The sequence below is a fragment of the Malaclemys terrapin genome, chromosome 22 (assembly GCF_027887155.1).
Source record: "Malaclemys terrapin pileata isolate rMalTer1 chromosome 22, rMalTer1.hap1, whole genome shotgun sequence".
Lineage (NCBI taxonomy): Eukaryota > Metazoa > Chordata > Testudines > Emydidae > Malaclemys > Malaclemys terrapin.
This window is the reverse complement of record NC_071526.1, coordinates 9,772,467-9,798,577: the sequence shown is the minus strand read 5'-3', so window position 1 is coordinate 9,798,577 and position 26,111 is coordinate 9,772,467. Positions and strand designations below refer to the sequence as shown.

The 26,111-nt window shown below is 55.9% G+C and overlaps 1 protein-coding gene across 1 annotated transcript in view; it reads right to left on the bottom strand.

Moving 5' to 3' along the window:
* Window positions 1–757: 757 nt before the first annotated feature.
* Window positions 758–26,111, bottom strand: part of SLC9A1 (solute carrier family 9 member A1) — a 59,595-nt gene continuing 34,241 nt past the window's right edge. Inside the window, exons 2-12 of the mRNA XM_054011836.1 lie at window positions 20,300–20,760; window positions 13,613–13,863; window positions 10,793–11,010; window positions 9,540–9,742; window positions 8,679–8,768; window positions 8,151–8,221; window positions 7,116–7,289; window positions 6,835–6,949; window positions 5,635–5,736; window positions 5,170–5,242; window positions 758–3,744 (exon numbers count right to left, since the gene is read on the bottom strand). Coding sequence (XP_053867811.1) covers window positions 3,422–3,744; window positions 5,170–5,242; window positions 5,635–5,736; window positions 6,835–6,949; window positions 7,116–7,289; window positions 8,151–8,221; window positions 8,679–8,768; window positions 9,540–9,742; window positions 10,793–11,010; window positions 13,613–13,863; window positions 20,300–20,760 — 2,081 coding nt within the window. The 3' untranslated portion in view covers window positions 758–3,421. The remainder of the gene's footprint in view (window positions 3,745–5,169; window positions 5,243–5,634; window positions 5,737–6,834; window positions 6,950–7,115; window positions 7,290–8,150; window positions 8,222–8,678; window positions 8,769–9,539; window positions 9,743–10,792; window positions 11,011–13,612; window positions 13,864–20,299; window positions 20,761–26,111) is intronic.

Here is a 26,111-nt window from a genome sequence, read left to right as displayed (position 1 = left end):
GCTGCCTGCCGTGAAAATTAGGGATCATGCTAAAAGTAGCTCTGTCCTTCTCCTAAACCCAATTTAGGGAGGGTGCAGACGGCCCCTAGTTTCTGAGCACCAGTCTGCCCACCTAGCGTGCGAGAGAGACCGCATGTGAATGTGCACTGCCATCTGCTGGCTGGAACTCCATCTACCTGATGCCTCACTCACCTGCCATGACCCTTACAAGCGAGTCCTGCCTCCTCCATCCTTCGGGAATGTTCCTGATCTCAGGACTACCCCCTACAGACCTGACAGCGGGCTCTGCAATGCCAAGCAGAAGGGCTGAGACCGCTACTAGCTTTGAGTTTGCGCTGCCAGGTTCAGCTGCAGCATGACAAAGATGCTCTAGGTTACTGCTCACCTTCGGTGCATCCGCAGCCCTTGGTGGCGCAGCGCAGTGCTCCGATTCCAGAGGTAGGGAAGAAGCAAGCTAAAAGATGCAACCCCCAGCCAGACCACCTGGTTGTGGATATTAAAGGGAAGAAGGGCTGCAGTAGCGAGAGCACAGAAGAGGAGTGAGGCGGTCCTAGCGCCAGCCCTGTTGCTGACTCCCCATGTTAGCATTTGGCAAAGTGCAGCCAGTGTGACTCGGTTTCCCCATCTGCAGAAGGAGGATAGTACTTCTCTACCTGCAAGGCGGTGGGTTGGGCCACTGGTAAGTGCTGCTTTGAGCTCTTTGAGTGGAAGCTTCTAGAGAAGGAGGGCAGAAGGGTCCAAGGTCAATGAAAATCACTAAAAATTAAACATTAATTTATTAGAAGAGTCATGAAAAAAAGATCTTCTTTACAGGTGTTTTATACAAGAGAGAATTTTCATTGCTTAATTATTCCCCCCGGAGGCAGAGCTTTGCACACGCTCCCAGAGACAGCCACGTTCCTGTGGACTCCCTGCCTCTGGGCGCTCAGAGGCCATGAGCTGCAGAGAGCCCCGCGTCAGACCGATATTGCACGTCAGAGGAAAACCACGCCGCCCGCCCGGCCCCTGGCCCCAGCCCTGAGAACGGGCTGGGCGAGCAGGCGTGAGGGAGGCTCGCTAAGTGGATGGCGGAATGGATTCACATATGGAGTAGGCTGGGTTGAGGCAGGCGCCCCGGCCAGGCCCACCAAGTCACGGGACACACAGAGCATTTACTGAAGGCAGGAAGGTAGGAGGACGCCATTTACGCAGGCAGACACTGTGTGGCTAAAAGGCACAGCGCGGGGCACAGAGCAGGGCGCTCCGACGGGGTTGTCTAAGTGCTACTGGAGGAAGGCAGGCACCAAAGGGGCTCGCTAGGTGGCTGGTGCCCTTAAAGCCATGCTCGCAGCATGCCCTGGAGCCCCCTTGACAGGCGACGCAGCACCCATAGAGGTCTCAAGAACGGAAGGCTTTCCGCCTGCTCCAGAACGGACAGCCCAGGCCCTCATCCCCTCCCCCATGCCTGCAGCCCCGCCTCCCCGGCCCCCATTTTAAATACACAGCCCCAAAGCAGCAGCTGTTCTATGCAACAGCCCCGTGGATCGCCCCTGGCCACTAACAACCTAGGAGCCCCTCCCCGAATACAAAGGGGGGAGCAAAGCTTTGCAGCCCAGGAGAACTAGACCCAGACACCCAGGACGGGGGGAGCGTAGCAAGAGCCGGTTCCAGGAGATTCTCCCACCCAGCGCGGGAGGAAAGCAGCCCAGGGGTGGGGACGGGACAGCCCAGGGGGTAGATGGGAGCAGGAGGCTGTACTGAATGCCAGGAAGCGATCAGAGATGCCCCTGAATGGGTCCACCAGTGCGGGAGGGAGGAGGAGAGCTACCAGCTATGGGAACAGTCTACAAACACGGGCGAACCCCAACCCCTGGAGCCTGGGACGCATTGGCCCCGTTTCCCTGGACTGGCCCCTTTGGTGGAGAGACTTCCCTGCCTGTCAGAGGCTATTAAAGCTTTATATTAAAGGAATGTGCAGTGTGAGGGCATGGAGGCGGCATCCCCAGCCAGGCAGGGTGAGTGGCTTGGACGTCCCAAGGCCCAGCCCACGTTTATTAAGTCACCAGGTAAGAAAATATATGCAGTGTTTAAAAAAAAATAAAAATAAAAAAAAATAAAGCACATTGTTCCCTATGTACAATCAGCCCATCCAACCATCTTTGGTTCAGAAACGCTCCTTGCTTTTAGACAGCTCTGGATGCGGGTGGGGTTTAAAACGAGACGCCTAGATCATCAAATCAGAAAATGGCCAACCAATTGGGGGGGGGGGGGGGCAGGGTATTCCACACGGTGACCCTGCCCAGAATAGGGAGGGAGTGGGGGGCTGACCCTGGAGGGGATGATGGGTGGGCTGAGGCTCACCCACCCCTGCTCGGAGCCCCCCTCGCGGCATGCAGCAAGCTCCCCAGAAGTATATTTCTAGCGAAAGCTTTTAAGTGAGAGAATGGAGACTTCCAGGGCATGGAACCACAGTGACCCCCATATGGCTATATGGACATTTTTTTTAAGTTTTAACCACCCCTTCATTGAAGAACCTAAAACGCTGCATTCACCCTAACCCTGAACAAAGACATTTAAAAATCTGGCTGCTGGGGGGGGGGGGGGGGACGAGGGGGGGGACACAGCCTGGCAGCTGGAGGCACCAGCCAACGCAAGGCGACGGCGGCCGCAGAACTGACTCTGCAGTTCTGAGCCAAGCTGGCCCCTGCTGAGCTGGGGAAGAGGGTGAGCCGAGCACCGCTGAGGCTGCTGGAAGGAGTTGGGCTGTGCGGTAGCACCTGCAGCAGAGCATGTGCAGGACAGTGCGGGGTTTCCAGCTCCTCTGCTGAGGGACACCCTCTGCTTGCAACAGCCCCAGTGGCAAGGCCGGCTGCCGCGCTGGCTCTGGGACAGGGACGCTAACTTACAGCAGGTAACCAAGGTGGGCAGAGGCTAAGCCTAGAGCCCTCTTCCCTCACGCAGACTGTCTGGGGAGTAACCCACAGCCACACCCATTGCAGCAGTCCCTGAGTTGGCAAGGATTAGGGTTGCGTCTGAGGCAGGGTAAACAGCACAGATCTGCCCTTGGGGGAAGTGTCTCCAACAGCCACGAAGCGCCTGTGTAAGCCAACTCTGCTGGTGAGCACGATCCCGTAGAGCAGGGCTCCTTTCAGACCTCCCCCCATTCAGCAAGGGAAAACCGTCCAGGGCAGCGCATGAAAACTGAAGGACCAGGCTGGAATGCATGGGCTCCCCTTCTCGCTGAGAATTGCTGGGGTCTTCTCCTCCGCTTGGGCAAAGGATTCCTCACCTGCCACAGCCAACGCTCCCTCGGCAGGGCAGCCACCCCATTCCACCCTCCCAAACCCCGAGGGTAGCGCCAGGGGAACCAATGGGAAATAAAAGAATCCATGTGTGTGCAAGCAGCTCCCCCTGCAGGCCAGATCTGGCAACGCACCCGCTGCTACTTCCCTTTGGGGATGAATGGCTCGCCCTCCTCGGGTTCGGGCTGAGGCCCAGGGTCACTCAGGCACCGCATCATTCGCTGGTTGCTGGGGCTGTCGCTGGCCCCCGGGGTGAAGACGTTGTCAGTGCCCGGTGAGGAAGGCTCCATCACGTGCATCACGAGCCCTTCCTCGTCCTCCTCGGGCGACGGTGGGAGGCAGCTTGTGCCCTTCAGCTCCTCGTTTACCAGGTCGACGGACTCCGGAGACTGGGGCGAGGCTGGGTCAATCGTGATGATAGGTAGGTTCCCCGAGTCCGACTTGGGCTCATACGCCAGCGGGTCTGGAGAGAGAGAGCGGGGCGAACAGTCACCATCTCAGCACCAAACGCAGCTGCCCTCAATTCACCCAGAGGGCCAGGTGGAGTTTTCTTAGACCACTCATTAAAAAATAGTGCGTGGGAAGTGGAGTCTAGTGGTTAGGGCAGGGGGGATGGGAGTCAGGACTCCTGGGTTCTATTCCCAGCGCTTGAAGAGAATATGATCTAGTAATCGGGGGGTGGGGAGCTCAGAGTACAGAATCTTGGGATCTGTTCCTACTGCTGGGAGTGAGAGCTAGTGGCTGGAGGGGGGGGGTGGAGGGCTGGGGAAATCATTCCTAACTTGTATGTAAAAAAAAGAGTTCACGACACTACTGACCGACCACACAGGCAAGTCTGAGGCTTCGGTCAATGTCTGTAAAACGCTTTGAGGGGACGGTTTTATACATGGCAATAAATGGTCAAGAACCTCACGCCCGGAGCGAGGACAGAGCTCACTTTCTAAAGAGTGAACGCTCAAGGCCTAAAAAAACCGAACGCTGACGAGAGCAGACCCACTCACCTGGCTGGCTAGGAAGCCCAGGAGAGAGGACACTGCTAGCTCAGCACAGATGCCGGCTACATAAAAACAGTGCTTGAGCTGCATGCACCTTTCCAAGTGCCCTGAGAATATTTGCTTTGCTTGGGGCTCGGGACAGTGCACGGGAATCTAGTGTACAGTCCCTGCCCACAGGACCCCGTTTGAGCTGCACGCTCAGGGCTTGATCTCCAGAGTGCAGAGCATGGCCCCACTTGAACAGACGTCAGTGGGAGCTCAGCACCCCTGGGAACTGGGCCCTGAACAGCTGTGGGTCAGGTATGCAGCAGCAACTGCACCTTGCCAGGAATGGCTCACTCCAGACAGCTGGAAAGGCTGCCCCCTCGTGGCCACGCGTGGGAATTGTCAGCGCTCCTGACAATTTCCTCTATACTTCAAACTCTCACTCCGAACGGCAACGTGGGTTTCTTTTCTATTCCCTGGGTGTTTGATTCAGGCCTTGCCAACACAGTGTTCTGCAAAGTGTTGGCCTTGCTTCGGGGGATGGGGCAGAAGAGGGGAAACGACACAAAGGACTAGCTGGTGGGGGGTCTGGACCGGTGGGCATGGCAGTTTCCACAGCGCTGCCCTGCTAATGTGGCTGGGCTGAAGCTCGGCTGGATGTGAGGGGGAGTTTGTCACACTGGGAACTGAGCACGGCTGGTCTGGAAGCAAGAGGAACAGGACATTGCAGGGGCCTGCGTCATCATGACCAGAGCTGGCCTTTAAAGGAAAGCGTGAAGAGCAGAAGGGGTCGGATCATCATCAGCACAAGTGCAGCAGAACAGTTGCTGTAAGCAACACCCCATCGCCACATCTCCCACGTCATCCCAGGCCACCTTTTCCCCTCCCCTCCGGCAGCCCCCACGTACCTGAGCTGATGCGTGCTCTGGACATTGTGGGAGAGTCGAGCTTGTGTGCTGGGACTGTCAAGTAATTGTTGATCTGAAATCAGAAGGCCACGCAGGCGTGAGAGCTCACATTTCTAAAGGGCCAGGGCGGGGGTCTTGGTGGGGGCAGTGCCCCACTGGGGATGGGGCAAACAGAAGCAGTGAGACTCCCAGTGGAGTCACAGGAAACAGATGCACCATCCCCAGCTGCACAGACACTCAGCTGCTCTGGTGAGGGACGCACCTTAGGACGAGCCGGTGGGGTCACTTTAAATGCCCTAAACCCCACCGTTGTCTGGCAGGAGAGCCACGCAGGGTCGCCACATTTCACTGGCTGCCACTTGGGCCCAGTCTCCTTCAGCGGGAGTGAGAAACACGCTGTGCAAACGCCCCCCTCCCCGCCCGGCACACCGCAGCCAGCCGTCAGCTCCCGCCTCCCCAGCGCACCTTCTGCTCCAGCTGCCGGGCCTTTTGCCTCCTCAGCAGCATCTGGTTCCAAGCTTCCTCGTAAGGGTCGGCCACCAGCGTGTGCCGGTTGTACGATCGCAACTGAGAAGGGACCCAAAAGGGATCAGGGTAAGACACATGGGAAACATGCAAGGCACCCACTCTCGGCTCTGCCGCGCGAGAAGCCGAGCTTGCTCCCCAGCACAGGGACAGGGCTGTCGGCAGCTTTCCGAGGAACTCCCAGCCTGGCATTTCCACACGTCTCCAGAGCTAGCAGCAAAAGTCCATAGATTTCATCACAAACAAACCTGGGACTTGTGCTCCTAGCTCACCGAGGAGCCCCTGAGGAATGACCCCCACTCACCCTCCTGGCTGGCTAGAATAGCACAGCCATGATCAGAGCTCAACAGTGCCTGTCCTACAGCAGCTTCCCTCCTCCACCCCTGCTCCGGCTGTGCAGGGCAGCACAAGAGACATTTGCCCCCTACTACACAGCCGGGGCTCTCTGGGACCCACCCCCTGGCCCTTATCACCTAGAGGCCCCAGCCGAGATCAGGCCCTGCTGTGCTGCACAAAACACACAGTTCCTGCCCCCAGGAGCTTACAAGCCAAAGGCAGGATTATTTTCCCTGTTCGACAGCCGAGGAACCAAAGCACGGAGAAATGATGTGACTTGCTCCAGATCACAGACCGTTTAGCAAAGCTGGGGAATTGAACCCAGATCTCCAAGGTCCCAAACCCACAAGGCCAGCTTTCCTCCCTACCCCAAGTCAACCGCCAGCCCAGCTGTGTGGTTCTTCATGCTCGGTACAGCCTAACAAGGGAAGGGGAGGAAAGGACTGGGAATTACTGGAATGGTGTCCCTAGCCTCTGTTTGCCTGAAGCTGGAATTGGGTGACAGGGCGTGGATCACTTGATGATTTCCTGTTCTGTTCATTCCCTTTGGGGCACCTGCCATTGGCCACTGTCAGAAGACAGGATACTGGGCTAGATGGACCTCTGGTCTGACCCAGTATGGCCGTGCTTACGTACACAGGTAGACAATGAGGACGAGGCGGGTAAGTACACTAACAGGTGGGTAGGAAATGCAACATGGGTCCCAGCTGCCCTATTTGGAAATTCTCTCCTTCCTCCCCATCCCCCACAAGGGGATGGGCTGAGCTGCAGGGAGACAGCCTGCGGGTAGATTCGAGTCATTACCCTCTGCCTGGTTTTCTGGAGGTTGTTGCGCAGGATTTTTCGGATCTCCTCCTCTTTGTTCTTGGACAGCGCTGGCAGGATGCGCTTCACGGGCAGGGCTTTGGGATTGATGTTCCTGGACAGACAGACAGCAAAGATAAGGGAGCCTCAAAGCCGGGCTTTACGGGAGGCACTGGGAAGAGGAGGCTGGCCAGAACGGCTGGAAGGAGGGATTTAGAGCCAGTGGGAGCCACTGACAGAAGCTAGCTACCCCTGTAAAGCAAATAGCCAGGTATACTCACTGCATGGAGACCGTGGAGATGGCAGAGGGGATCTTGCCCAACCCTCCGCTCTCCACCAGCTCGATGGCTTGTTTCATCTCCATCTTGTGGTAGAAGGCGATCAGCTGGGGCTCCTTGGACCGCTCGCCCGCGATCAGGCACTTCTTCACGTACTTCTTGTTGAAGCGATTCAGCCTGCCCAGGGTGGGGGGAGGGGAAGAGAGAAGGGGATGTATCAGGAAGTGACCCTAAAGTCCCTGCCCCATTTGATTAGTGTCATGCCCAGCGTCCTCGTGTCTTCCCTTAGAACCAGCGAGCCCAGCAGATCGATAGAGTTCAGTTCCTCTGGGTGCGAAGGAGTCTAGGCCCAGGGGTCAGACACGCTCCCCCCGTGCCCAGGGCCCCAATATACTTCAGAGACCGAAGAGCCGCACATGCCCATCAGCTACAGGTGACATCAAGGACCGGCGAGCGCACTCCTGCAGCGTTGGCATCGGATCCACTGAGCACGGCAGAGGGCTGCTGGGTCATGCGGCGATGAGAACGAAGGCAGAGATGCATCCTGCTACCCCCCCCCTCCATCAAGGAGCCGGTGCTGACCCTCCCCACTCCAGCACCTGGCAAATCCCTCCCTCCCTCGGTAGTGAGTCCCCCACGCTCTCTGGCAGCCCCCATACACAGAGCAGGCAGCCAGGAGGCGGAGCCAAAGCTGAACTTCCCACGCAGAGCAAGGCAGTTATGGACTGTGCTCTGGGCTGGAATTGGCTGGGTGGAATCCAAGGGCATCCTGGCTGGTGGGGGAAGAGGACAAGGGAACACAGGCCTCTGGCACAGCATAGCTCTATGCGGCAGCACCGCCTCCCTTTGCTGCTCACCATGGGTTCCTGGAATGAGCTGGAGCGGAGCAGGCTTTCAGGGCATTGCAAGAACTGGGGGACCTGAGCTTGCTAGGCTGCATCTAAAACTCTTGCTCCTTGCCCCAGCTTCCCCTCAACCCCCCGCACGCCTGCCTCCCCCCGGCGTCGGAAAGCCCGTGCACGCGGGCGCCGCACTCACTTGTCTTTCCAGTGGTGGTGGCCGTAGTGACCACATATATCCTCGATGCCAGTCAAGAGATGATCCAGGAACTGGAGAGGGCGCAAAGCAAAAAGCGTGTGTTCAGCCTCGGGAGCGTGCACCGGCCAGACCTCTCTCCCCACCCCTCCCAGTTAACCCGGGGCTGGTGGGCTGTCAGGCTGAGCCTCGCCCAACTACAGCATGAGGCTATTAGGCGCAGCTCCAGGAGGATCGGCCTCTGGGTGGCAGCACAGGCCTATCCTGATTGGCTGCTCCGCTACTGCTTACAACAGGAAGGTCTTGGTTAGAGAATGTGCACTAAAAAACGACAGGGACCCGGCACAGTCCTTTAACTGCCCCCTCCCGCCCCCCTTACCTTGGATACCAGCTCATAGGCAGTGCCCGGCTGCACGCCTCCCTGGGTTCCCGCCTTTGGGACAGGGGAGCAGAAACAGAAGAGGACTGAGAAGGCAGAGAAGCGCAGGAAAGCAGCGCCAGGGAGGGACACCGGGTTGGGAGAGCCATTACCTGGGTGTGAATCTCTTCGTTGATGGAGCGTTTCGTCTCTTGCTTCTTCTTCACAGCCAGCAGGTCCACCAGGGGGCGAATGGTCATCCCCTAGGGAGGAGATCATACCCCTGTGAGAGCCCTCGCCCGGTTGAGAGAGCAAAGCACGGGCATCATCCCTGGTGGTGGCACCATCCTTACCCTGGAGCAAACCCTGCCCTCCTGGAGTCAGGCCTGTTACAGGACATAATGGACCCAGGCACTCCAGGTCCCTCCTACCTCCTCCAAGGCCTAGGACTGTCACAGCTGGAGAGAAGAACAGGCTGTATATTTTCTAGCTGGCTCGTACCCCTCTGCCCGTGAGGTGCAAGCCGCCCTCCTGTTTCTTTGTGCCATGGGAATCCAGCGGTCGTCCCCCAGGAGGCTGACATTACAGGGGGACCCTTCTCTAGAATAGACACCGAAGCACAGAGGTGATGTCAGACAGAGGCTGGAGCCACTCTGGACTCCTCACGGCCTTTGAAAGCTGCTGGAGCTCTCAAAGTGACAAATCTTCAGCACTTCCCAGCCAGCGAGCCCGAAGAGCTGGACAAAGGCAGGCAAGTGTCACTACCCCATTTTAAAGACAGGGCAGCTGAGGCCCAGAGAGCGGAAGGGATCTGCCCACAGTCATGGAGTGAGTCAGCAGCAGAGCGAGGAACATCCAGAGTTCCTTGCCAGGGTGTGTCCCTGGGCTGTCCCACAGCTCATCCTCGACAGCAGCCATGGACCCAAACATCTGCTCCTCAGCCAGAAGCGCCAGGGAAACAACATTCCTGACTGACGCCCGTCGCCGCATTGTCAGGGTGCCTGGCCAAGGCCAGGAAGGGGAGTTCCACCTACCTGCACGAAGACCGTGAAGAAGATGACTGTGATGATAGCTGTGAGGAACATGTCTCTCATGCCAAAGTGCTCGTAATCCAGGAGGTAACCCAGCGAGAAAGCAATGGCCCCTCTCAGGCCACCGTAGGCGATGATGAACTGGTCCTTTGGGGTCAGTTTCACAATGCGGAATTTGTTGATGAACCAGGTGAGGCCCAGGACACCTAGAGAGTGAGCAGGGAGGACAGGACAGACCTCCTCCAGGTTACACAAGCAGAGTCACACACACACACACACACACACACACACACACACACACACACACACTCTGCCCCCCCCGGCTAAGGTCAGCCCCTGACAGACACCAGCCATGTTATTCCATCAGCGGAACCAGGCACATGCAGCACAAACCATTGCCATTGGGGGTGGGGGTGAAACACAGAGCACTCCAGTGAAAGCAAAAGGCTGACAATGCTAGGGTCCCCATGCTCTGTGGGGGTCCCTCTCCCCTGTCCCAAATCTTGGCTTGCAACCCCCAGCTCTAACCATCCTATCCCCAGCCTCTAAGACACAGCATATTGTCTGGTACAGCATATGCTAGAAACTCTCCCGGGTCTGAGCCCAGCCCAGGCTGGCAGTAGCCAGATACCCCCACTTGGAGGCTGCTCAGGGGTTGGGCAGGGCAGGTCGCAGTCCAGTTCCCCATGGGCAAGGGTCTACAAAGGAACATCCCAACTGTCCCTTGCTTAAGGGCAGAAAGGGGCCACGCAGGCGGAGCAGCCTCCCCCGGGGGGTCTGCAGCCCAGGTCCGAGAAGGGAACGGAGACGGTGCGTGTGCTCCTGTTCTGTGGATACGCACAGGCCCCTTTGGGCTCTAAGGGAGTCAATCCAGAGCACCGGCTAACGGGGGGAAAGTGGTGTCTAGGGACCAGTCTGGCCCCTTGCCTGGTTCAGCCTGTGACCCAAGGCAGGCTGGAACCCAGCCCTCCAGAGGCCAAGTGCTGGGGCGCGAATGCCAGAAGCCCTGATAAGTGCTCCTCCCAGCCCCCCCTGCAGTGCTGCATGCTCCCTAGAAACCAGGCAACCGCAGCCTCCCAGCTCCGTGCTCTACCTAGCGAGGACAAGAATAGCAACAGCCCCTATCTAGGGCTCAGAGAAGCCAGCTTCACGTGGCAGTACCGCTGCTCTCCTGCTCCAGGGGAGTCTCCGTGCTTGGTGAGGGCATGAGAGCAACCCCACCAGAAAGGGCAGGCACCAGGGCCCCGGCGCCTCACCTAACACCCTGGCGATGAGGCAGAAGATCAGCGTGCTGATGATGAAAGTCCAGTTCCAGTAGTGCTGGCCGGCCACGGTGGAGACCCCCAGGAAGATGAAGATCAGGGTCTCACTGACGCTGCTCCACATCTTCAGGAAGTACTTGATGGTGGTGTGGGACTTGTGGGAGATGTTTGCCTCCACGTAAGGGCGCATGACCACACCGGAGGCGATGAGCCTGCAGGGAGGAGGAGGGGAGAGGACTTAACAGCACCCAGGGAAACCAGCACCCAGCAGGATTGTCATCAGCTCCTTGCCCTAGGAGTGGCGCTGGCCTCAGCAGCACCTTAGGGCTCCTCTGGCTTTATCACAGCTCCGCCAGTCAGCAGAGACCGGATACGAGAAAGTCAGCGCTGCACAGCCCGAAGGACAAACACCAGTGCAGGTGGGGCCGGAGTCCGGGACCCACCTGCCGCTACTTGGGGCCACCAAGGAAAGCAACAGAGGAGTTCCCGGGCAGGGCACGGCTCAGGAACGTGACTGGAGGCAGGCTGGGGCTGGGGCACAGGGTGCTTTGTAAGCAAAGGGCTCACCATGCTGCGTCTGGCACGCTGGCCTCTCTGGCAACAAAGCACTGCAGTGACTCACCAGGCCCACGATGCAGCTGATTCGGCTCCATTCACAGCGGGAGTGACAGGCAGGGAAGGAGGCGGCAAGGCCTCTCTCTAGCCCCAAGGGCAGGGCAGGAGAGGTTGCAGAAGCAGCCTTAGTATGTGTAACACAAGGAGAGCCCAAGCCAGCTGCAGTGAAAGCAAACTCTCCCAGCTACGCTGCAATAAAAGACCCACACAGCTAGCCCGAGTCCGTTGACTCTGGGGGCACAGGGCTTGGGCTGCAGGGCTATAAAACTGCCCCATAGACTTTCAGGCTGGAGCCTGGGCCCTGAGACCTTCCCCGCTTGCAGGATGACACGGTCTGGGCTCCAGCCCCAGCCCAAAGGTCTACATTGCTATTTTTAGCCCTACAAGCCTGAGTCAATTGACGGGGGCTCTGACATTCGCTGCCGCGGGTTCACAGCGTAGATATACCCTAAGGGGCTCAGCACCCATCCAAGGGTGGGAATGGAGGCGCCAAACTGACCATGCCTACTGCTACAGGCCTGGCACAGAGCTAGAGTCGCTGGAGCCTGGGCTCTATTAGCAGCTCTGATTGGTGTGAGCTTGAGAAAGATTTCTCTTATGCCTCAGTTTCCCCATCTAATATGCCTGGAGGCCTTCTGATGATAGTGCTACTTGAGTGCAGATCAGTGTTACTGCTGAGAAGGAATTAAGAGGTCCACCCCCAAGCTCACTCTCCAGGACAGCTTCCACTTCTGGAACCAACATGATGGACATTTGAACTCCTGTCCCCATGCAATTTAAAACCCTGAAAAGGCCTCTGATCCCTGCAGGGTTTGGCTATCGCTGGCGACCACCTTAGGCCCAGCTGACGATCAGGAAATTTGCACTCGGGTAACCACGGTGATGCAGTTCATCAATTCCAAGGCTGGAAGTGACTGCTACCGTCACTTCCTGTTTGAACTAGAGCAGGCCTTGGCGAAATCTCCAATCTTGATTTAAGAATTCCCAGCGAGGGAGGATCCGTAAGTGGCTCTAATGGTTAACTACCCTCACACCCTGTTTCCAGTTCAGTTCCTCTAGTGCGGGGGTTCTCAAACTTCACAGACAATAAAAATTACTGCACAACCCCAGTAGGGGAGACTGAAGCCTGAGTCCACCTGATTCCCACTGCCCGGGTGGGGGAGCCAAAGCCCGGACCCCCCTGCCCTGGGCGGGGAAGGGGTCAAAGCCAAAGCTCAAGGACTTCAGCCCCAGCCAGGGGGCCTGTAACCTTAGCCCCGCCACCCAGGGCTGAATCCCTCAGGCTTCAGCCCCGAGCCCCAGCAAGCCTTAAAATGGGGTCCCGACCCCCAGTTGGAGAACCTCTGCTCTAGTGCAAACCCCTGATGTAGGTGCACTGCACTGCACTGGCACAACACGGGCTTCCCCCAGCTCAGCAAGGCTGCACTAGGGCCCTGCACTAGCAGAATCAATGTAATTCAACTGGGGCAAGCCCATAGCAGGTATCGCTGGGGCCAAGAACACGGCCTGATACAAAGAGGGGCCGGAGGTTTCTACGGAGAACAAGACTATCTGGCTCTATTGCAGGAAACACTAGCGCACTCCGTGAGGGACCGTACCCTGCTGTGTCAGGATCACACGAGCTCTAACAGGGGTCAGGACGAGATTTCCCCAAGGGGAGATTATCCCATAGCTGCCCACTGCGGGGTTTCTTCCACCTTCCTGTGAAACCACCGTCAGAGAACAGATACTGGCCTAGATGGATCAGGGGCCTGATCCAATGTGGCCAATGTTACATCCCTAGTGATGTCACGAGGGTGTAGAGTGACCAGACAGCAACTGTGAAAATTCGGGATGGAGATGGAGGGTAATAGGAGCCTATATAAGTAAAAGACTCCAAAATCGGGACATCTGCTCACCCTACTAGGGTGCGTCTACACTTAAAACGCTCCAGTGGCCCTTCTATCTATGCTGGCAGGAGGGACTGAGAGGCGGTAGCTAGGTCAATGGACGAACTGTACCGTCGACCCAGCGCTGTCTACCAAGGGACTTAGGTTGCTGGTGGGTGGGTGGGTGTTTCACACCCCTGAGCGACTTAGCTATGCCGACCTAGTTTTCTAGTGCAGACCTGCCCAAACACAGCTCAACCCTGATAATGAAGCCCAGGCAGAGAGTATATTAGTGTGCTGAGTGCGACGGTCCCACCCAGCCAGTACTCACGCCATGATGCCGGAGAGGTGGAAGAGTTCGGCCGACAGGTATGCCATGTAGCTGTAGAGGAAGACGAAGAGGGGCTCAATGACGCGGATGTGGGAGGTGAAGCGGGAGGTGAAGGCGGCAATGACTCCATAGATCACACCAACGAAGACGCCGCCCAGGGACACCACGAAGAAGCTCAGGAAGCCCAGGATGATGTCAGTAACCGTCACCTGCTCGAAGTTGGCAAACTCTTCGAAGAGGTGGTAGAGCACCTGGAAAGGGAGAACATAACAATGGGCCTACTGGGGCAGACCAAAGGTCCATCTAGCCCAGGGGGCTGGAGAGAGAGAGAGGGCTGTTTCAAGCAGCCAGCCACGCTCCTGTGAAGCACAGGGAGGATGGGCTCTCCCCTCAGGGGAGCCCTGATCAGAGGCTGCCAACGGGAGATCTGCATCAAAGGGACTATGCATTAGTCTGCGACATGGCAAGGAAACACACAGTTAAGCCCCTGGTTCCATTGCCAGCACCCGCCCTGCTGCGTGCAAACCCTTTGGTAATTGCCATCCTGGAATATTTGTTCCATCAAATCTAACGCAAAAGCAAGTGGCGCTCGGCTGCGTGCGACATGCAAACACCCCAGGGACGCAGCAGCTGGGAAAGGATGGGGGGTGGGGGGGAAAACTAGCCCTACGAGCCACCTTCCCTTCTGGTTCACTGGTGCTTCACTTGATCTCAGCACCCTGCCTGCAGGGCGCACGGCTCTCCAAAGCAAGCCTCGCAGCTCTAATTGTTTGTATTCCAGGAGGGCCCAGAAGCGCAGACTGCGACACAGGCCTCATTGTGTCTGTACAGCTCCTAGCACTGGGAGACAGAGCCCCCGCTCCCAAGAGTTTGCAGTCTAAAATGGACAAGGCACTGGTGAGACCTCATCTGGAATATTGTGTGCAGTTCTGGTCTCCCATGTTTAAGAAGGATGAATTCAAACTGGGACAGGCGCAGAGAAGGGCTACTAGGATGATCCAAGGAATGGAAAACCCATATTATGAAAGGAGACTCAAAGAGCTTGGCTTGTTTAGCCTAACCGGAAGAAGGCTGAGGGGAGATATGATTGCTCTCTATAAATATATCAGAGGGATAAATACCAGGGAGGGAGAGGAATTATTTAAGCTCAGTACCAATGTGGACACAAGAACAAATGGATATAAACTGGCCATCAGGAAGTTTAGACTTGAAATTAGACGACGGTTTCTAACCATCAGAGGAGTGAAGTTCTGGAACAGCCTTCCAAGGGGAGCAGTGGAGGCAAAAGACATAGCTGGCTTCTAGACTAAGCTTGATAAGTTTATGGAGGGGGTGGTATGATAGGACAGCCTAATTTTGGCAATTAATTCATCTTTGATTATTAGCAGGTAAATATGCCCAATGGTCTGTGATGGGATGTTACATGAGATGGGATCTGAGTTACTACAGAGAATTCTTTCCTGGGTGTCTGGCTGGTGAGTCTTGTCCACATGCTCAGGGATTAGCTGATTGCCATATTTGGGGTCGGGAAGGAATTTTCCTCCAGGGCAGATTGGCAGAGGCCCTGGGGGGTTTTCGCCTTCCTCTGCAGCGTGGAGCACGGGTCACTTGCTGGAGGTCTTTAAACCATGATTGGGGGACTTCAATAACTCAGACATAGATCAGGGGGTTGTTACAGGAGTGGGTGGGTGAGATTCTGTGGCCTGTGTTGTGCAGGAGGTCAGACTAGATGATCATAATGGTCCCTTCTGACCTTAAAGTCTATGAGTCGAAGATTATGGATGGGGTCCCCCCGGGCCACAGAGATTGAAAAGTCAGAAGCTCCCCTGGGCTGCACAGTGTAACAGCAAGTGGGAGACTGTCAAAATCCAAGAATCCCTGCTCAAGTTCTGCCATCTCGGCTGCAGCCCCAAGGTTGCCTGGTTAGCTCAGCGCGCACTGGGGCTGCTCCGTTAGCCAAACCCAGCGGAGCCGAGATGCCTTTCGGGGCTATGGGATTCAGCTCAAAATACCGTGTCAGCCACAGCAGAGCAAAGGGCTAAGTACTGTCAGCTGCAGCCTTAGCCCCGGAACAGCACTTTACAACCAGGCGGCCAGGAGTGCACAGAGCTGGTGCCTTCCCCAAGGCCTAGCAAGAGCAGTTAAGAGCCTGTGGGGCAGGGAGTTGCAGACAGCGGGACAGTCGCGACACCTCCCTCTTCGCTGAGCCAGGCTCCGAAGCAGACAGACGGGACGTACAATAAGAGCCATTGTACTCAAAAGCAGCACAGAAGATTAGAAGAAAGCGGGAGGTGTTCTGCTGTTTGTAGCACTAACCTCTGGACACCGAGGCAAACCAACGCCTGCACTCTCACAGCCAGCCCTTGGACCGGGATTTCCCTTGGCAACAACCAGGCCCAGAGCCCTACCCCACCTCACTCCCTGGGGCGCTGCTCTTTCTTCCCTGCCAAAGGCTCCCAATATCCGTATGGGGAAAAGGCCGCATCTCGCCAGAAGAGACCCCGAAGATTAGATTCAAGGCCAGTCTCTTGCTCTTCGGAGCTAGGGTGACCAGACGTCCCGATATTTAGGCGTTTGTCCCGCATCCCGACCGATCTTTGGTTGGGATGCAATTAGTCCTGATATTTTTTTTGCTCCGCCGGCGACCTGCCTCCCCCCCCCCCCCAATGTGTCCCGATATTTTCTTCCTCTCATCTGGTCACCCTATTCGGGGCTCTATCTACACAGTCCCCACAGGGCCAGCGTGTAGCTTAGCCGGGACCTTAACCCTGCCCCAAGAGCCTTCCACCGCAGACACCCTTCTGTAGCCAACCCACTTGCTCAGTGCTCTCTAGAGCAGGCCAGGCGAATGCAGATCCCTTCTCTTTCATTTCCCACCTGGGACACAGGCATGGGGCAATCACGCTGCTAGCCAGGGTGGGTACAGCCTCAGACAGGATGGAGACCCCAGCTTGCACTTAGCTAGAACATCCTGATCGTTCTTTCCTTTCTATTGCTCGGTGACGCTCCTGCTCCAGTTTCCATGGCACTGGGCTGCAGTTTATTCAGAACTGGGATCCTAAAACAACTTTCTGGAGGAAAGGCTTCTTAAGCACAATGACTGCAGCAGCAGAACAGGTCCCCCTGGGAGGGACTAGTTCTGCCCTGCATAGTCTGGGGTGGGGGAGAGAGCCATGAACCCGCCCTCCAGTCAGCCAGCCGCACCTGGGCACCCAACAAAGGGATAAACCTGTCCGACAAGTTGCTATCTGCAGAGCTGCAGGCCCTTCCCCAATACAGGGCGGGCCAGAAACCTCATACACCCAGCCTAGCCCAGGGTGGGTCAGCAAACCCCTCTCCTTTCCCATGCCTGACCAGGCGCTTGCCCCCCCTGCTGCGGGGCCCGGCCGCAAGAGAACAAAGGCAACGACCAGCACTGTAAAAAACACAGCAACCCAGGCCCAGCACATAATTGGCATTTGATCCCTTTACGGCCCCAGGTCCAGACTTTGCCCAGGCCGCAGGGACGGGCTGGGCAGGTAGACTCCCTGCGTGTGTGCACATGGCAAGCGGCAGGCAGACAGCCAGAGCTCTGGAAGCTTGTAAGGGGCCGTGGCACACGGCTCTGTAAAGCTAAACGTTGAAAGTGAAAGTGAAGCCTCCTGTAACAGGCCTAACCGCTGGCTCATCCGGAGACCCCCCCGGAAAGGATGCAGCCAGTCACTTCTGTATTACACAGAGCCGCCGCGGCCAGGGCTCTTGCGAACGCAGAGTGAAGCGGCTCCTGCAATCGGAAGGCGAGAGTCTCCCCAGACGCACATCCCTGTTCCAAAGGCTCTGGCAGACTTCACGTTCCGACCGAACACCCAATGCACGGGCCACGGCTTCCTCCACAGAACCGAGGGCCCCGGAAATTTTCCTTTGCACGCAACACCTAACAAGGGAGGGAGCGTGCGTGGGCGGTGCATCCAGATTTCTAGGGCTCAGCAATGCAGCACATTCGCAGCCTATTTACAGAACCATGTCCCATGCCCAAGTAGCAGCGGAGCCCAGCTCATCCCCTGGAAGGGAACAAATTTAAGAGACACGGATTTCGCTCCAAGATTAGCACCCATGTTGCCACAGCCACGGGTACGCTGACCGGAGACAGATCTCCATAGCCAGGAGCGCTTACGCCGGTTATCTAGGGATGGCAGGTGTCAGAACTGGCTCCGACCAGGGTGCCAGAATATCCCGTTTGAAGGGACTTGGAGATACTTAGCTCTCCAGTCTGGCCGTTCCCTTGAATGATCCTCGCAGACCACGATTTAGATGCAGACCCCACGGATGGACTGTCTGGTCCCAGAAATGCCTCGGAGCAGGATGCCAAGTCCCAGGGGAGCTTTGATGCCAACACACGTAGCAAACTGCTGAACGGTTTCCAAATATCTACCCCCTTCGGTCAGCGTTAAACATCCCCTCGCCCTTCCCTTCTCTCCTCTCCCATGAGCAATCGGCACTAAGCTCTTCCGCCACTACCCCCTCGACTGTTGGGGAGCTCCCGCTCCCACCAGCCAGCCCAGCCTATTCCCTGGGGCAGGGAGTACACAGGCAATCTGCTGGGGGGCTCCTGCTAGATGGGCGAGACCCGAGCGCATAGAATAAACCTGCACCAGCTAAGCTGGGCCTCTGAGCCCACGCACAGCCCAGCCCTGGGAGAGGTTTTCCCACGGCTGCCTATCCAGGCGACGGCACACAGCAAAGCAGGTCAGCCCTTGCCCTTGCGGGAGAGTTTAGCCAAGCTTGCAGTTTTGCCCTTATCAGAGAGCTCAGCAGAGTTTTCTACAGACATTAAAATAAATCTGCTGGCACTGGGCAGGAGGGAGGAATTAGAGGCTTGGCTGAGCGCTCTAAACCGTGAACATCCTCTCTCAAGTTTAAACCAATACAAAAAACCCAGTCCCAGGCAGTGCTGATCTATCCAGATGGAGAGGTGAGAGCGGGCTGCAGGATGGGGATAGGAAAGGAGAAGAGGCCGCTGCCCTGGGCAGTGAAAGGCTCCCATCAGGCCCTGCTCAGACCGGGGTCCAGGGAGGAACTGTACAACTTTTGCAAAGAAACAGAGTTAAAAATAGTCCAGCAAACTCCAGCCTGAGGAACCTTTGCGGTGGGATGGGGGGGGGGGGGGGGAGGGGGGGGGGAGGAGTGTTGCTGGGTTGCTTCATTACCAAGTGACAGCATGTGTATCAGAGGCTGTTTCCTGTCTGGCTCCTCTCCAGCCCTGCTGCAGCCTGCAGAGAGGGATAGATGCATCACGTCCACCAAACAGCGGGCATCAGCTGCCCACTTACCCCAACCAGAGGGCATCAGCGCTGCCAGGGATCAGTTCAGAGAGAAGTGGTGGGGGACACAGCTATTAATGATTGCTATTATCACAGCACCAAGGAGCCCCAGCTGTGGGTCAGGGCCCAGCTGGGCTAGGCACCGTACGCTTGCAGCCCTGCCAACGGAGACCCAAATTCTATTCCTGCCCCTGACCTCAGGCAACCCACTTACCCAGTCAGTGCTCAGTGTCGCGTCCCCGTCCCCAACATGCTTTACCTGAGATCTCCAGATAAGCCCTATAGAAGGGCTAACAGTATTATCACCCACATGCAACTCAGGCTACGTCTACTCCGAGGCGGGGGAAGGGGGGTTGATTTGCAGCACACATAGCAGTGAGGACCTGGTGGCACAGACTGCACAAGCTCACTTGACACCCCCCACCCGGTATGCACTCACTTGTGCAGCCTGTGCTGAAGTTTGCACCACCACGTCCTCACCGCTCACTAGCTAGCTAGAGTGCAGCAAGCTGCAGCTGGTGTAGAGGTGCTGAAAGTCACACCCCAGGCTGCAGTGTAGGTGGTAACCTAACCCCCACCCCACTACCAAGTCAGAGTCTAAGGGGAGATCCAAGTCAGTGCAACTCATACGCCAGGGTTTAGCAAGCAAAGCATCTAATCCAATCATGGCGACAGGTCATCATCGGCTTGTTCACCTGCACATCTATCAATGTGATATATGCCATCATGTGCCAGCAATGCCCCTCTGCCATGTACATTGGCCAAACTGGACAGTCTCTCCGCAAAAGAATAAATGGACACAAATCAAGAATTGTAACATTCAAAAACCAGTAGGAGAGCACTTCGATCTCCATGGACGCTCACTAACAGACTTAAAAATGGCCATTCTTCAACAAAAATACTTCAAAAACAGACTTCAACCAGAAACTGCAGAACTGGAATTAATTTGCAAACTTGACACCATCAAATTAGGCCTGAATAAAGACTGGGAGTGGCTGGGTCGCTACAAAAAATAATTTCCCCTCTGTTGATACTCACACCTTCTCATCAACTGTTGGGAATGGGCCACGTTCACCATGATTGAACTGGCCTCGTTAGCACTGATCTCCCCCCCCCCCCACACACTTGATAAGGCAATTCCCATCTTTTCATGTGCGGTATATTTCTACCTGCTTACTGTATTTTTCACTCCACGCATCTCACGAAGTGGGTTCTAGCCCACGAAAGCTTATGCCCAAATACATTTGTTAGTCTCTAAGGTGCGACGAGGACCCCTCTTTGTTTTTAATCCAATCATATCCACCCTGCCCTCCAGTCTAGACTCTGCTGCCCTCAAGGGAGCTCGGCCACCAGGCCTTACAAGCAGCTTGCCACGTGCTTCACTCACCACAGTGACGGCGTCATTCAGCAAGGATTCCCCGAACACCAGGATGTGCAGGAGCTCATTAATGTGGATCTCCTCGAAGACAGCCAGCACCGCCACCGGGTCCACCGCCGAGATGATGCTGCCGAAGAGCAGGTTGGCCAGCAGGCCGATGTGACTCAGGCCAGTGCCGCTGATCTGGCACACGGCATACATCAGCCCGCCCAGGAAAAAGGCGTTCCAGAGCGTCCCCACCACGGCAAAGATCAAGATGGTCCCCAGGTTCTCCGTGAACTGGCGCAGGGGCAGGAAGTAGCCGGCATCCAAGATGATGGGCGGGAGGAGGAAGAGGAAGAAGATGTCCGACTTCAGGATCGGGGGACTCTCCCCGACCCCCTTGATGAGTCCCCCAACCAGCAGCCCCACCACGATGAGGAGGCAGCTCTCCGGCACGATGTTGGACACAGAGGGAATCACATGGAAACCTAGGAGAGAGAAGACAGTTGCAGCCATGTTACAACAGGCAGCCCCCCCGGTACTGAGCATCAAACAATTGAAACATGCATTTGCTGATTAAAGGAAGGGTAGCCTTGTGGCTAAGGCACTGGCTTGGGACCCAGGAGACATGGAGTCTATTCCCTACTCTGCCACCGACTCAGACACCTTGGGCATGTCACTTCATCTCTGTGCCTCATCTGTAAAATGGGGATATTAGCACTGCCCTACCTTGCAGCTGCAGACGAATGCATGTGAGTGGCTCAGCTAGGAGGGTGATGGACTAAGATGACCTGGCAGATCTTTGTGGTTCATTTCCAGGCCAGGGAACAGAAGAAGCTATGAACTTCCGCCGACAGGAGAGGCTACCTGGTAATGGCGTAGCTCTACGGCCACCCCAGCGACACCACCACTGCTAGTCTGAAGGGCTCAAGCCACTCACTGCTACAGCTCTGCTCATCAGGCCTATACCCAAATATGCCCCCGGTGGAGAGTACGCAGCCCACACAATGCTGCTCCAAAGGACACTAGGCCAGCACCAGCTGGCTTTTGCAACACCCCCTTAATAGCCCTGGCTGCCAGTCTCCTACCCAAGGAGCCCACCACAGTGGCCACTGACTCAGAAGAGACCCTCTGCTCTTTTGAGGCCAATCAGAGCTGCTCCTTAGCCCTCCCTCTGCAGCAGAAACTAGCTGAAACGTCCAGGCATGAAGAACCGTGGGGGAGGGATAGCTCAGTGGTTTCAGCATTGGCCTGCTTAAACCCAAGGTTGTGAGTTCAATCCTTGAGGGGGCCATATAGGGATGGGGGGGGAATCTATCTGGGGATTGGTCCTGCTCTGAGCAGGGGGTTGGACTAGATACCTCCTAAGGTCCCTTCCAACCCTGATATTCTATGATTCTATAACTGGGCAACACGTCCTCGTGGACCAGGGTCACTCCTTTGTTTTGGAAGCTGAGTTGGGGACTTGTTTTTAACTTGCGAACTCACCCTCAGCTTGGGGCGTGGGGGAAGGAGGGCAGTACACCTAGACCCAGCTCCCATAGCACTCCCTTCCGCTGGTGTAGGAATCGTTACACCAGATCCCGCCAGTGCTCCAGAGAGGCGTTTTATAATCCTCTTTTAAACCAGCATTTCAACCAAGTTTCCGGATACTGATGCAATTCCCTGGATTTTACCCAGTGCTTTATTTTTAAGACGCGAGGCACATATGCTACCCTCTGGTTTCCTGGCACAGGGGCGGATTTTAAATGAGAGATCCCATGCTTTTGTTAGCAGCTTGGCCATTTCATTCTTCAGAGCGCATGGCTGTACCATCTGTTCTTGGTGACGTGGCAAACAGGAAGCTTTCCCCAGTGAGGGAAGGGGTCTAAGTTATCAATCGTCGAACTGAAGATTTTCTACATGGATTGAAAGCTCTTTGGGATAGGGGACATCTTTTTGTGGTGTGTTTGTACAGCACCGAGGACAATGGGGTCCTGGCCCAGGCACCACAAATAAATATATAAGAAGTTGCAGCCCTTACATGGCTGCAAAGAGAACTTTCCGTAGGAGAACTAGCGCAATGCTTTCCTCCTGAATCTGCACAGACGCAGCCCGAGTGCCTCTGGTGCTGCCCATGGTTTCACCTTGCGGCTGCTTGAGGAAAGTTAACAACGCTCTGGTCAGTTCCGTTATATTCAGAGCCCAGCAGGCAGGTGCTGAAGTGATAAGAATCAGGTTTGTTTTTCTTGGGGACTGCTTGGAAAAATGAAGCAGCAGCACAGGTAAGCCCTGGGGCTTATCATGGGGGAGGATGGCCCCCATCCGCCGCCTTCCTCTCCCCACACCTCATCACCTAAAGTTTCAAGGAAAAAAATAGCAGCTCCTGCATAGCAGGGGGGTTTTGGGCTAAAGGGCCCCAGAGGGGTGGGGGAGAAAAACAACACGTTGTCCCCTCTGGGGGCCAAAATGGGGAACCTACAGGTGGCTACAGGGAAGGACTTGAAATGTATCCATCACCTACCAGTCAGAGACAGATATGAGAGCTGGAGCCTTGGGACAGGCCCCTGTCATGGATCTCAGGACCCTTCTCCTCTCCAGGGGCTTAGGAGGAGTAGAGCTGCTGGAGCTCGATCCCGTGTCTCCCCCCAGCCCCCTCCCATTGGCTTCTGGCTAGCAGGTTTAGTTCTCTGGCTAGCAGACTTCTGATAGGCTTTTCAAAGTAATAACTAAGGAAGCTGAGAGAAACTAGTAACACTTTTAACACCTGCCTTAGGGAGGGAAACAAAACCCAACCTGGCTTCATCTCTGCAGGTGCCCTAGCTGCAAGGTAAACTAGCGAGCCAGCTAGTCAGGCGCAGGGGAGAGGACATCTGCAGCTTGTGTATCAGGCACACGGGGCTTCCTGCCTTCCAGCCAACCATGCAAGGCAAGGATCTTGCCGCGTGAGCAAACGCAGATCTGGATGGCAAGTGCCTAGTTCAGCTGGGAATGCAGAGCTCAGATACAGCCTCTGCTCCGCCGTGACATCCTGCGGCTCTCACCCGATTTGAGCACTAGGACGGCAGAGGCACGAATTCGAGCGCATGGCTGACGGTCAAGCAGGGAGTCAGCAGTTTGCTCTGATCACTAGAGTGGATCACGTACCCCCAGGTTTATAGGATTTACAATGAACAGGCCTACAGGACGGAAATAGACTTAAAATGACGTTAGCTTCCACCGCCTCCAAACTGCAGCCACTCCCTCACTGCGCAGCGGGAGCAGAGCTCTGATGTGGGGCAGGGGTTATTTCCATCCCCACAATGGGAAACTAGCCAGCCTGGGGTTGGGCTCTGGGCTGAACGAGGACTTCGTGATGCTGAAAAGCTCTAATAGCAGAAGGGGCATTTGCAGACCTCAGACGCAGTCACGTCTAAACGAAGGAGAGAAGTGAAAACGCTTAGTGCTCCTGCTTCATTTCTCAGGGTGCTCGGCCCAGAACGACCATCGCACCAGTGCCAACTGGCTGCTTCTAGGGGAGGGGCTCCTGCCCACCCCCACCTATTAGAGTGCCTTGCTCTGAGTAAGCAGCCCCAGAGCATTGGTGACTTTTTGGGGGGTGGAAGGGGTGGATGTGTGTGACCAAGGGACTTTTTTTTTTTTTTTTAAATAGGTGAATTTTAGTGCTGGGAGAAAACGTAGGGTTGACAGCCCCAGAGAACAGAATACCAAAGGCAAAGGTTGCAACTATGCCTCAAGTCTGAAGCACATGCAAGTGTGGAACCGTCCATCTGTGAGGGGGGAGTTCGGTCTATGTGGCCCTTTGAGTCCATGGCCTCTGCTGAAGCTAGCGAGGGGACCAAGGGGTGCCAGTATAGTAAATCGGCATGAGGTGGACACTTGGCGATTGTCCAATTCATGTCGTGCAGGCCAGATAGTCATCCGGTCACTGCAGCCCTGGGTTGGCTTTTAACCAGAGACCTGGAGAACAGAGGCGCTTAACCCCATTACTAGTCCCCCGATGCATGCGGTTACCTCTGGCACCAGCTGCCAAGAAGGCACATCCAGTGGAATTACTTTTAGACAGTTGCAATTAATCTCCATGTACCAGACCTGCCATTGTCACACACAATCTAAGAGTCTGAGGGGGACGGGAGGGCAGAAGGCGGCTGAGAATCTGGAGAGGAGGGAAAAGCATCCCCTGCCTTTCGCATCTGCTAGCGGGCAATAGAGGGAGGAGTGGGGAGAATCATTCAGCTCCTATATTAGGCACACTGAGGCAGGAACATACAGCAGAAGTGCGACCGTGCTGTATGTTACTTCAATCTCCTGCCCTAGGAAACGGGCCCCTCCAGAGGTGATGAGCTATCGGGATTTGTCTACATGGCAGTAAAAGACCCACATGTGGCTGGCCCAGGTCGGGGGCTACAAAACTGCTGTGTAAACATTTGGGCTCAGGCTGGAGCTGGGACTCTGAGACCCCCATGGGGGGAAGGATCTCAGAGCCTGGACTCCAGCCTAAGCCCGAGTGTCCGCACTGCTATTTGTAATGCTGCAGCCTGACTCCCGCAAGCCCAAGTTAGCTGACCCAGGCTCCAAGACTTGCAGCATAAACACACCCCCGGGGACTGACTGGAGCTGCGGATGATCAGCATCTTTGCCAACCAGCCCCTGGGGCTTTAAGGCTAAAACCAACCTGCTTTCTGCCTGGCACAAAAAGCAGGGGTGGCAGTGGAGTGTACCCGGGTCCCTGACCCTGCCAGTGACAGGACACATGGCTTTTGGCGCTGGACCTCTTCCGTTGCCACTACCAGACACAGCCACGTCTCTCGCTTACCCTAAGTCGCGTCTTTAATACACGTGTCTGTTTCCCAGGAGAGGCGTTAAAGCAGAGCATTGGAAAGGTTTGTACTTCCACTGCATAGAATATTCGTGTTTCTCAACCTTTTTGATACCAGGGACCGGCTTGCTGCCTTCAGGGAAATCTCAGGGACCGGCAAGGAGGCTGCTATGGACCAGCACCAGTCCATAGACCTTTGTTGAGAAACACTGATCTAATGCACATCAGCCCTAGCCAGATCAGGGCTTAAGCTACATGCATTGCAAGAAATCTGCAGTGAGTCAGTCAGGTGTCACTTGCTAAATACGTTCAAGTATTGACTAATACCCTCTCCCCCCCAACAGTTCAGTGTCCCTCACTTTGTCCCCATAGTGGAATCCTGAGAGCTAATCTGGAGCATCCGTGTGCCAGTGCGAATAAAACATCTACCGCCTTTCTGTGAAGCCCTAAAAATAAACTTGCATGGGCTGCACATTAATTATGCCTTTGATCTTGCTGAATTTCAACACATTCACTCCCCACCTTCTTCTCTCCTTAAAGAGCGCACAAAAGCTTACTTCTACCGGGCTACTGCTGTGATCCCACGGAGACAATTACCAGCCTCAGCCAACCAATGATGGGAAAGCAAGGAGCATGGTGGGGCGGGGAGGGGGTAAAAACAGACAGTTATGGCAGCAGTGTGGAGTGGAGAGCACACCCACCAGAGTGCACCAGGCCTGATGTGAGAAAGGGAGGCAGGGCAGTGAGTGGGAGAGAATGGTCCTTGCAGTGCAGGCTTGTGGCACACAAGCAAGGCCAAAGTTCTAACACCTGACTTCTAACCCCATCTCCGACACCGACTTCCTGTGAGACTCTGGGCAAGTCATGTGTCTGCGTGCCTCGGTTTCCCCATCTGTAAAGTGGGGATAGCATTTACTTGCCAGGGGAACTCTGCGAAGCATGCAGGGCCTTGTTCATTCAGTGAAGAGCGCCAAGGTATTTCGTGGGTAGGAGGCGAAAGGTGACAATTGGCCTTCTGATTATCATCCCATTGGAACAGGG